Source organism: Vanellus vanellus (assembly GCF_965231255.1).
Source record: "Vanellus vanellus genome assembly, contig: HAP1_SCAFFOLD_35, whole genome shotgun sequence".
NCBI lineage: Eukaryota > Metazoa > Chordata > Aves > Charadriiformes > Charadriidae > Vanellus > Vanellus vanellus.
In genome coordinates, this window is record NW_028128889.1 from 1,373,818 (window position 1) to 1,386,226 (window position 12,409).

General features: G+C 49.3%; 1 protein-coding gene and 1 pseudogene across 2 annotated transcripts; one reads left to right on the plus strand and one right to left on the minus strand.

Annotated features, from left to right (window-relative positions):
• Positions 1–481: 481 nt before the first annotated feature.
• LOC309683919 (olfactory receptor 14A16-like) lies at positions 482–1,438 on the plus strand (the record flags this gene model as incomplete). Its single annotated transcript, XM_082499899.1, has 1 exon — positions 482–1,438. One exon carries the CDS (start codon positions 482–484, stop codon positions 1,436–1,438), a length of 957 nt encoding a protein of 318 aa, XP_082356025.1.
• Positions 1,439–8,759: 7,321 nt separating this feature from the next.
• LOC309683920 (olfactory receptor 6M1-like) lies at positions 8,760–9,543 on the minus strand (annotated as a pseudogene). Its single transcript has one exon. The product of its transcript is annotated as an olfactory receptor 6M1-like (transcript).
• Between the last annotated feature and the right edge of the window lie 2,866 nt (positions 9,544–12,409).

Genomic DNA, 12,409 nt, shown 5'->3' on the forward strand with positions numbered 1-12,409 from the left:
TGTGAATGTGCTCCAGGTCAAACCAAGCACAAAGAAGCCAGGAACAAGGCTGAAGGGCAGACCAGCTCTCCTCACTCTGCCCTAAGCCACAGGCAATGCTTTTGCATCTCCCCAGAAACAGAGGTTCACTCAGACTGCAAGAAAAATGCTGACAGTTTCGGCTCCAAAATAATATTTCCCTGGTAATCTTATGATTATGAGTGGCTAAAATCTGCCCTACATTGTGAGTAGGAAATCTAAATCCCCACCTTGCTGCACTGCAGAGTAGGACCAAGTACTCTGGAGCGCACAGTGAAGCCTGAGCTCTTCGTGGCACACTCAAAGAGCAACCAAAGGAGCTCCAGAAATGGAGCTGAACAAAGGTGCTGCTAAGGAATAAGAAAACTGGAGCGTTTCTATGAGAAACATTGAGTTATATTGCAAAATGTTTGTCCTAACCTGTCAATAACTTCTCTTCCTTGGACACCTACCTGTGAAGCTCATGTCCAATAGCAGCTCCATCACCCAGTTCCTCCTGCTGGCATTCGCAGACACACGGGAGCTGCAGCTCTTGCACTTCTGGCTCTTCCTGGGCATCTACCTGGCTGCCCTCCTGGGCAACGGCCTCATCATCACTGCCATCGCCTGCGACCACCGCCTCCACACCCCCATGTACTTCTTCCTCCTCAACCTCTCTCTCCTCGACCTGGGCTCCATCTCTGTCACTCTCCCCAAAGCCATGGCCAATTCCCTCTGGGACACCAGGGCCATTTTCTATGGGGGGTGTGCTGCTCAAATTTTTTGGTTTCTCTTTTTTATTGTAGCAGAGTATTTTCTTCTAACCATCATGGCCTATGACCGCTACGTGGCCATCTGCAAACCCCTGCACTATGGGACCCTGATGGACAGCAGAACTTGTGTCCACATGGCAGCAGCTGCCTGGGGCAGTGGCTTTCTCTATTCTCTAATGCACACAGGTAATACTTTTTCACTACCACTTTGCCATAGCAATGCTCTGGACCAGTTCTTCTGTGAAATCCCCCAGATCCTCAAGCTTTCCTGCTCAGACTCAAAACTCAGGGAAGCTGGGCTTCTGCTGGTCAGTGCTTTTCTTTTCTTTGGATGTTTTGTGTTCATTGTGGTGTCCTATGTGCAGATCTTCAGGGCCGTGCTGAGGATGCTCTCAGAGCAGGGACAGCACAAAGCCTTTTCCACGTGCCTCCCTCACCTGGCCGTGGTCTCCCTCTTCATCAGCACTTCATTTTTTGCTTACCTGAAGCCCCCCTCCATCTCCTCCCCTTCCCTGGATCTGGTGCTGGCAGTTCTGTACTCGGTGGTGCCTCCAGCAGTGAACCCCCTCATCTACAGCATGAGGAACAAAGAGATCAAGGATGCCCTGAGGAAGTGGATTAGACATTTTTTCAGCAGCCATGAACTGCGTACCTTCCTCTGCAAATGATTCCCAGTGTGTCTTGTGATGGGCCAAGCCTGACATAACTTCCTTTTTTTTCCTTCTTTTTGTCTTTTTTCCCCTTGTGATGATCTTTTCTGAAAAGAAATTCTTTTACTCATCCTGTCGTGTTAAGTATCCACCTGTATTGTGCGACCCAGAGACTTTGGGTAAAATAAGACTCAGGCTCTCTTTGTATTTAAAGAAAAAAATGAGGCAGCTGCAACTTCTTTTTCTGAGACCCACCATCAGCAGAGCATGAATGAGTGGGAAATGAAGAGACCTTTCTGGCTGCAGCAGCCTGGGGCAGGCCGCTCTGTCACCAGGGCAGCAGGAGCTGCCTGAGGATCCCCAGGGCTCTTGTACTGGCCTGGGGAGAGGGGGTGGCCCAGAGGGGCTGCCGACCTCTCCGAATAGCCTGGAGAGGAGGACACAGGGAGCCACTGACTGCCTTGTCCTTGTGCCACAGATGCCCCCATCTCTGGGGCTGGCCCTGCTCTGCCCCCCAGCAGCTGCTGTGCCCTCCCGAGGGGCTGGGGCTCTGGAGTGAGTTCCCAGAGCTCTGCAGCACCCTGGGGCAGGCACTGCTGTGGGGCCATGTCTGGGATGGAGAGAGGCCAGGGGAGCTGGGAGAGAGCTGGGATGGAGCTGGGCTGGGCTGGAAAGTGCCCAGGAGTAAAAATCCTCAGTGTCTGGCTTGTCCTGTGTGACCACGCAGGGTGAGGAGTCACACCAGAGTGTCTGTGGTGCAGAGCCAGGGCTTGGGGAAGGGCTCAAAGGCGTGGAGGTGCAGGAGAGAGGAGGCTGGTCTGTGCCCTTGGTGGCATAGACACATTGGGAAGGTGGCCCCGGGCCTTTGTTACTCCCCAGTCTGGCTCGCTGACCATCTCCAGCACTGTCCGCTCACCCCAGGTTTATGGATGAGTGCTGCTGTGAGGCCATCTCCATCCTCCTGCTGGGCTCAGTGCCTGTATCAGGGCACGTCCAGCCCTGCCCCAGCTCTCTCCTGGCCCAGACCCCAGTAGACTCTCGAGCAGGGCTGTCTGTGAATCTCTGTGTGGGACATGGCTGGGACTGGGCAGGAATTGGCTGCTGGGGGAGCTTCACAATATGATCATGTTGTAGCAACATTGACATAAACCAGGAAAAGGGAATGTAAAATGTAATTGAAGCCACCAAGGAAACCTGCTGCTGCTCAAGTCCTCTGTACTGCCCCAACCCTATTTCATTATTTACCTAAGATTAAAAACAGAAATAGTAATTAGACGTGATTTATTTACAACTCAATTAAGGAACGAACCAGCAGACAATGTAGCATTGTTGATAAGCAGGGTATTCCTGTCAAGAGAGCGATGAACTGCAGGCCTGGTCAGCAAACCCAGAAAACCACTTGGAACTGCCAAGATCAGAGGAGAAGTGGATAAAAGGTAATTCTGTCAGGGGGAGATCCAGACCACCAACTCATTGGCCACCTACCCAAATGATGCCAACTACTCAAAAGAGAACAATGGAAGAAGAAGATCGATTCTGCACAATAATTTACATGGGAAGCGAAGAAATCTCGACCAATCATTGAAGAGAATAACAATGAATTGGTATTAGTTGTTTGAATATGTAGTAATCCATGTATATAAGTGGAAATTTTTGAAACTAAGGAGTGCTCTGGTTTTGGGACGAGCACCCAATTTCTGTGCATTAATTGAATAAAGTTGGCAATACCTCTGCTCTGTGTGTTATTGGCTTGCACACCGGGTAAAGAACCCAGATTTGGGACAACAATCATGGGGAGAAGGGGCAAAGATGACTGTTGGTGTTGGGGAACTTTTACCCATCCCTGAATGCACACCACCATGTGGTGTACCTCCCCAGCAGGGCTGTGGGGCCATGTGTGGGGTGGTGGGGCTGGAACAGTGCAGGGACAGGACATTGAGGGAGACCATGAAGCAGCTGCCAAGAGGTGACAGCAAGGACAGGTTACACAGAAGGAATTTACAAATTGCCTTTGCTGTGGAGGTATGCTTTAGGGAACAGCAAAGCTCTCCTGGAGTTGGTGACTAAGAAAAGTGAAGGGCAAAACAGGAGTTTAATCGCTCATGAGACCAAAGCTCAACATGGAAAATGCAGGGCTGTGGAATGGGGAGGGGGATTTCATAACAGCAGGCACGGGTGGGGCTGAGGGACTCAATGACACCTTTGCCTGAGTCTTTCCTGAAAAGTCCTCCAGTCCTTTGTGATCAGGGAAGGGGTTGGAGGAGGAGGAGAGCACGTATTGGCAAGAACTTCAGGAAATGCAGGAAGGGCCAGTGCCAGTTTCTGCCCCTGCAGGGGACTCACCCTGGCAATGGCAGGGCTGGGGGCTGACAGCTGGCAGCTGAGGGAACCAGGCTTGTCCAGCCTGGAGAAGGGCAGGCTGAGGGGGACCTCATGGCAGCCTGCCAGTGCCTGCCAGGTTATGAAGAATACAGAGCCAGGCTCTTCAGCATGGTGCATGTTGGGAGGGCAAAAGACCATGGGCGTAAGGTGAAAGAGAAGAGGTTTAGAGGGAAAAAGGAAAAAACCTTTTCCCCATGAGGTCAGGCAAGCATGGGAACAGGTCACCCCGAGAGCTTGTGCAGTCTTTGTCTTGGGAGGTTTTAATGATCCAACTGGATCAACCTTGAGCAAGTCCGTGTCACCGTTGGTCTGACCCTGTTTCTGACAGGTTGGACTACAAACTTCCCAAGCTCTCTCTCAACCTCAATTATCCTGTGATCCTATGATTTCAGGTCTCATTTCTGATCACAACCAAGTAGACATTCATGAGGCATGAATTCCCCCATGGTGTATGTGACCATCTAAAACAACATCTAAAGCAGTGAAGAGAGATTGACACCACTTTAACTTGCTCTGTGCAAAGGCTGAGTGAGGGGTGTCAGACTGTCATGGATCCTCTTGACTCCTACCCATGCTTTGTTCACGCTGACTAAGGAGCAACACACTTCACATCCTTGGGGTGAGCTTGCGAGCTGGAAAGCTCCTGGCTCACGTCCAAGGGAGTGAATGTGTCTTGAAAAATGTTTCAAAAGGTGGTTTTGACAACCAAACATGCAAGACAACCAATGTACAGAACAAGATACCGGAGTAAAAGACAACTAACTGTCGTGTCTATACTATTGACGAGCAGCCCACTACTTCACTCTATGAATATTACCACCAGGATGGGCCCAGTGTGAGCTCTCCCTGGATTGCAGGTGGACAGCACGGCAGGTGACTCTCCCTTTGAGCAGGGACACCTCTCAAGGTTAGAGATTCCTTATCTGAGACTCAGAGATCCTTCCTTATCCAAGGTGGAGACATCCCTTACCCACGACGGATCCTGAGTAAGTGACAGCATGCTGAATTAATACTCTGACACACTGCGAATCCATATAGCTACCCACATATTATTAATGTTGTAAGAATAATTCCATTAGACATGGACCATTGACCAAGTCTGAGACTATGATGGGATCCAGCCAGACCTAGGCTTCAAAAAGGAGTTTAGAAGGCAAGGAGGTCCACACTGAACCTCATTACTCAACAGAATGGTCATAGAATCATAGAATTGTCAAGGTTGGACGTGACCTTTAAGATCATCAAGTCCAACCATCAAACTAACACTGACAAAAACACCATTAAACCATGTCCCTAAGTGCAACATCTATCCATCTTTTAAATACCTGCAGGGATGGCGATTCCACCACTTCCCTGGGCAGCCTGTTCCAATGAGTGACAACCCTTTCGGTGAAGAAATCCTTCATAATCTCCAATCTAAACCTTCCCTAACGCAACTTGAGGCCACTTCCTCTTGTCCTATTGCTTGTTACTAGTGAGAAGAGACTGACCCCCACCTTGCTACAACCTCCTTCCAGGCAGTTGTAGAGAGCGATAAAGCCTCCTCCAAGCTCCTTTTCTCCAAGCTAAACAAGCCCGGCTCCCTCAGCTGCTCCTCATAAGACCTGTTCTCCAGACCCCTCACCAGCTTCACTGCCTTTCTCTGGATATGCTCCAGCACCTCAATGTCTTTCCTGTAGCGAGGGGCCCAAAACTGAACACAGTACTCGAGGTGGGGCCTCACCAGTGCCAAGTACACAGGAACAATCACTGCCCTGCTCACCAAAATACTCCTGATAGAGGCCAGAACGCTATTGGCCACCTGGGCCCACTGCTGGCTGATATTCAGCCGGCTGTTGTCCAACATCCCCAGGTCCTTTGCTGCCAGACAGCTTTCCAGCCACTCTGCCCCAAGCCTATAGCGCTGCATGGGGTTGGTGTGACCCAAGCTTTTTTAAATCTCATACCATTGGCCTCAGCCCATGGACCCAGCCTGTCCAGATCCCTCTGTAGACCCTTCCTGCCCTCAAGAAGACCAACGCTCCTGCTGAACTTGGTATCGTCTGCAAATTTACTGAGGGTGTACTCAATCCCCTCGTCCTGGTTGTTGATAAAGATATTAAAGAGGACTGGCCTCAGTGCTGAACCCCTGGGGACACAACTTGTGACCGACCGCCACCTGGATTCTGAGGGAGTTTTCCTGGAGATCTCACAGTCAGCAGCACTAAAAGGCAGCAGAACTTCCTAGAACAGCATCTTCCAGGCTTGGTGTGGTTGCTTAACCTTGGCTGGCTGCCAGGTGCCCACCAAGCCACTCTATCACTCTTCCTCAGCAGGACAGCGGGAAAAATAAGATGAAAAACTTCTGACACTAGATAAAAGCAGTTTAATAAAGAAAAAAAAAAGGCCCTGTGTGGAAGCAAAGGAAAACAAACAAAGATTTATTCTCTACTTCCCATCAGCAGGTGATGTCCAACCACTTCCTGGCAATAGGACCTCGGTTGCTTTAGAAACCCCTCCTCCTCCTTTCTCTTCTCTTTTATTGCTAGGTGTGATGTTATATGGTATGGAATGTCTCTGTGGTCAGTTTGGGTCAGCTGTCCTGGTTATGTCCCCTCCCAACCTCTTGCCCACCACCAGCCTACGGGCCTGTGTTTGCAGTGGGGTTTGGAGACACAGCCTTGCTGCTGTGTGAGCACTGCTCAGCAGTAGCCAAAACATCGGTGTGTTATTAACACCATTCTAGTGACAAATACAACAGTAGGACGGCACTGTGAGGGCTGCTATGGGCAAAGGTAACTCCATCCCGGCCAGACCTCACTCTTCCTAATGACTGGGTTGATCTCCCGCCTTAGCTGCCCTGCAGGCCGCCATCCCCTGGCCTGTCCTGCTCGCCTTGCTCAGGTACAGTGGGGCTGGGCCCTGGCTGGGGAGGTACCACATGCGTTGCCAGCCATGGTCTCGCCATTGGCTCCCAGCTCGCCTTCCTTTGGAGAGCAGCCCAGCTCTTGCTGCTCCCTGTCAGGGGAAGAATGTCTTCTGACCAAGTGTCAACATTCTTAAGAGAAAACCTGCACCTGACCTCATCATCTGGCCTCACTTCTCATTCTCCAGGCAGAAAATACCCACAGAGGTATTTAGGAAGTATAACTCATCCCACTTAATGTGGACAACTGAAATCACTCTAGAAGCATCGGTTTCCTTTTATGGACCATCTGCTTTCCTCCAGGTGAACACATGCTCCCCTGGGCCAATGGAAAAAAAAAAGAATTTGAATGAGGGTGACTCATCAGAGGTGCTCTGCACAGATGAACCCAAAAGCAATGGATTGCCCTCAGGAAGTCTCCCTGCATTGATCACAGCAGAAGCGTAGAACAGTTCAGACTTTGCAACTGTCTCCACGGTGTATAAAATTACCTGAAACTAACCGTATCCCCTCCGTTCTCGAGCTATGTGCAGCTATCACTTCTGTTTCTCCTCCCCCTCACAACTGCCTTCCTGGCTCTGCAAACAGGGCTCAACGTGCACTCACCCAGAATAAATCATCAGGAGCTTGCCTTCATACAATGACTGGATAAAACAAAGACATGTATAAGAACGTTTACGTTTTCCTCTGTGTGCCACAGGGATTTGGATCTCATTAGGGTTTCCTGTGCTTGCCCAAGAGTCATACTGCTCTCTGCTCACACAGCGTTCTTGAAGAACAATATACAACTCCAGGAGCGGCTGATAGATGTTGCCTCTGCAATCTGCTTGCAGCACAGTGTAGGCCTTGGCAGGTAACTTACTGTTCTCTCATGTCTCAGCTCCGGACACAGAGAAAAAACCTGAAATTGCTGCACTCTCAAAGATTGGAAGTCCAAAGTTCCTGGTGGTTGGATACTGAGGTTCTCATACCCCCAGCACACACCACAGTAGGAATACAGAGATATTAATGTGGATTTTTCCTGCCTCATTTCAGCTGTCAGATCATCAAGTCTAAATTAAGGTCAAACCTTAGTTCTGAACTTAACCTATGTTAAGATCTAAGATCACATTTAGCTTCTAAATTGGACATCTGGTCTGAGGCCCTTGTCTGTGTTCAGTGGAGAGACATCTCTCAAGTGGTGAGCATGTAGTCACCCACCTCAGGACACCATGAATCACAAATGGGAAATGTTTCTCTTCCAGTAAGTAGCAGAAGGCACCAAGAGGAATGGCTCAGAGAAGGTGATTTGGGAGGGATTCATCTCAGATAGTTGTTAATGTCTCCTACAGAAGCCATTTGCAATGAGTCAGTCTCATAAATCAAAAGAAAGATGGACTTTCAAGGTAAAATGTTTATCAAGTGCTTTTAGATCATCAGAAAGACATCTCTAGTGCAGGTTGGATGTGGCTTTGAGCAACCTGCTCTGGTGGAAGGTGTCCCTGTCCATGGCAGGGGGTTGGAACAAGATGAAATTTAAGTTCCTTTCCATCCCAAACCATTCTCTGATTTATGATGCCAGAAGGTCTTCTTATGACGGTATGTTGCAGTAGAGAAGCTGTTGTAATATTCATTTCAAGAAAGTTTACACTGCTAAGAAAGAAACACATGCATCAGAATTGTGTGATTCTACAGGGGGTCTACAGGAGAGATGGGGAAGGACTTTTTTCAAGGGCATGTAGTGATAGGACGAGAGGGAATGGCTTCAAACTGGAAGAAGGAAGATTTAGATGAGATATTAGGAAGAAATTTTTCACTTTTGCATGGGAAGGCACTGGAACAGCTTGTCCAGAGAAGCTGTGGAAACTCCATCACTGGAGATGTTTAAGGCCAGGCTGGATGGGGCTTTGGACTACCTGGTCTAGTGGGAGGTGGCCCTGTCTATGGCAGAGGGGTTGGAACTCGATGATATTTAAGGTCCCTTCCAACCTAAACCATTCTATGACTCTATGAATCATGTGTTTGCCCTCCCCACACCTTTCTCCCTACCAAATACGCTTACAAAATCTCTTCTTAGACAGAAAAGAAGATTTCCTGTTTCCTGAAGATTATCACACTTCTCTTCAAGCTCACCTTGGGACCATCTTTCATCTGCTGGTTCCTCAGGCTGGAAACAAAGGGTCTCATCAAAGAAGTTATGACTGTTTTGAGAAGGGACACTGCCCTGTTATAGAAAATGTGGTGATCTGAAGGCTGGACATGCAGGAAGATGCAGCTACTGTAGCCCAAGATGACAAGGATGAAGGGAGAGAAACATGCAGAGAATGCCTTTTGCCATGAGGAAGCTGACTACAACCAAAGTATGGCACTAATGATGTACAGGTAGGACCTTGCTGTCATGCCCAGGGAGCCAAGGAGAATGATGCATGAGGCTCTGAAGGTGATCAGCTCAATAATGTGTGTTTCTGCACAGGACAACTTCATCAAAAGCACACTGTCCTAGAGGAAGTGCTCAATACCCTGCAGAAGGGCAGCCTGGCAACCGGGACAGTGGAGACACGGATGGCCAGGAAGCCTGCAGTCCACAAGCCCACCTTCAGGGCTGAAGGTAAAGCTGACTGTTCATGAGCACAGGCGGCTGAAGAGGGTGGCATATGGCATCATAACGGTCGTAGGACATGACAGCCAGAAGCACAAACTCAGTGCAGCCCAGAAGGCAGAGGAAGTAGCATTGAGTTAAGCAGCCTGCGTAGGAAGTGGCTTTGCTCCCTACCAGCAAGTTTCCGATGGCTTTGGCTGGGATGGATGTCGTGATGAAGTTCTCCACACGGGAGAGGTTATAGAGGAAAGAATACATGGGCCTGTGGAGGTGTCTGTCCTGGTTCCGGTAAGGATGGGGTTAATTTCCAAGGAGCCGGCAGGGGAGGCACGTATTCCATACCACGTGACCCATGCCCGCTATAAAAGGAGCTAGCCGGGGCGGGGGAGTCAGTCGCCACTCGGGGGCGGGTCGCGGCGGTGCGGGTCCGGTCGGTGCGCTTCGCGGCGGTACTGTAATCGCGTTCTTGTATTCCTTTACCGGTGTTATTGTTTTTCTTTCTTTCTTCTTCCCTTTGTCTGTTCTGCTAAATTATAATATTTCAACCCACGAGTTTTGCCCTTTTTTTTTTGCTGATTTTTCCCACGGCTGTGGGAGTCGTGCGAGCGGCTGCGTGGTTCTCTGTTGCTGGCTGAGGCCAAACCACGACAGTCCTTTTTGGCGCCCAACATGGGGCTCGAAGGGTTGTAATAACAACAGATCTGACCAGAGCTTGTTAAAACGGATTTCTTATATGTATTTCTCCTATTAGTTAAATAGTAGCCGGTTACAATGTTGCTTCGTTTGTTTACATGGCTGTGTTATGTAAATTCTTATATGCTGTATGTACTCCCTGTGATGCTGTTTGTTATCTCAGGGAGAGGGATCAGGACTATAATTTTGCTGTCCTGTGCAATATCAGCTTATGATATGGTAACATCACTATTCAAGTGGCTTTGTTGGGGTTTCTATGTAGTATTGCTGTCCTGTCCATACCTTGGTTACCGTCTCTCAGAAGTTATCAATAATCACACCCAATCTATGGGAGAAACAGGGGGAGATACTTTCCCCAGCTCTTTTGCCTCCTTTTTCTCCTTTGGGCCAGGTGTAACACCTCTTGAGAATTTTGAATATCCTTGGGATGCTCAAACCAGCGTGTTCCTATTGCTATGTCTCCTGAATGTTTTTCAAGTCTTTTTTAGGGTAAAAAAGCTGTTTAAGACTACCACTCAGAAATCTGTCCCAAGGCCAGATAGTCAGGGGTGGCATGGGATGTGGGAGAACATGGGCAGATATCTAGAGAACTTCTCACCTCCAATGGTTTGGGACTTCACCCTTGAACAACTACAGGACCCTGATAAAGTAATAGAATATTTCAAAGGAAAATGCTGTGGCTATTCCAGAGAGGCACAACTTATGGCACTGTGTTGGGCCCTGGCCAGTATCTACCAAACACTGCTCAGTACTATGCAGGACCCTCAGGGGAAAGAGGGGAAAGCCAGACCAGCAGACAAGGAGGCTACTCCAACCCCGGTGGCAGACAAGGAGGCTACTCCAACTCCAGTGATAGGCACTATGCCTACTCCAACTCCGGTGGCAGACAATGAGGCTACTCTAACTCCAGTGGCAGGCACTGTGGCTACTCAAACCCTGGTGACAGGCAATGCAGCCACTCAAACCCCAGTGGCAGGCACTGCAGCTGAATTGGACAACCAACCTGTGCCAGTATCAGTTGCTCCTATACAGAAGAAGAAGTACACCAAGAAATCAGTTCGCATAGTAAAGGATGATGATGAACCAGGGCCATCAAAGGAACAGGAGGAAGAGACAGAACCAGAGGTAATAACCCGATCCCTATCCCTGAGTGAGCTGCGAGATATGCGAAAAGATTTCAGTCGACTTCCTGGTGAGCACATTGTCACCTGGCTGCTCCGATGCTGGGATAACGGGGCCAGTAGCTTGGAATTAGAGGGCAGGGAAGCTAAGCAGCTGGGATCCTTGTCTAGGGAGGCAGGCATTGACAAGGCAATTGGGAAAAAGACACAAGCCCTCAGCCTCTGGAGACGACTCCTGGCAGGTGTAAGGGAAAGGTATCCTTTCAGCGAAGATGTTGTATGTCGTCCAAGCAAGTGGACCACCATGGAAAAAGGTATCCAGTACCTAAGGGAATTAGCCGTACGAGAGATGATTTACTTTGACCCAGATAATGCGCAGTTACCCACAGATCCTGATGAAGTCCAGTGCACAAGGCCCATATGGCGGAAGTTTGTACGGAGCGCACCATCATCATATGCCAACTCCTTGGCAGTGATGGAATGGAGAGGTGAAGAGGGACCAACGGTGGATGAGGTGGCTGGACAACTCCGTCAATATGAAGAAAGCCTATCTTCCCCCCTCGTTTCAGCTGTGGAGAAACTGTCCCAGAAGGTCCAGCAACTTGAAGAGAGTATGTCCTACTCCCCACCTGTACAGGCCAGCATCTCAGCTATTAGGAGCAGGCGTTTCCCTACTCAAGAGGAAGAGTACAGGGGGTACACACAACGAGGCACCCTGTGGTTTTACCTGCGTGACCACGGAGAGGACATGAGGAGGTGGGATGGACAACCTACCTCAACAGTACGGACACGGGTACGTGAGCTGCAAGGAAGAACAAACACAAAAGGGGATCCCTCCAGAAAAAGTGCAGCTCCTGTTTCCAGCAGACAGTTCCCCAGACAGAATGGAAGGCCTGATCTAACCTCCGATCCTCTTGAAGGGACTTCCAAATCATTTTTGCAACAGGTGAGTAATGTATACTATGATCAGGATTAGAGGGGCCCTGCCTCCAGCCAGGTGGGGGAAAGGGACAACCGGGTTTATTGGACTGTGTGGATTCGATGGCCTGGCACATCTGAGCCACAGGAGTATAAGGCTCTAGTGGACACTGGTGCACAATGCACCTTAATACCATCAAATTACAGAGGAGCAGAACCCATTTGTATTTCTGGAGTAACAGGGGGATCACAAGAGTTGACTGTACTGGAAGCTGAAGTAAGCCTAACTGGAAATGAGTGGCAAAAGCATCCCATTGTGACTGGCCCAGAGGCTCCATGCATCCTTGGCATAGACTATCTCAGGAGAGGATACTTTAAGGACCCAAAAGGAT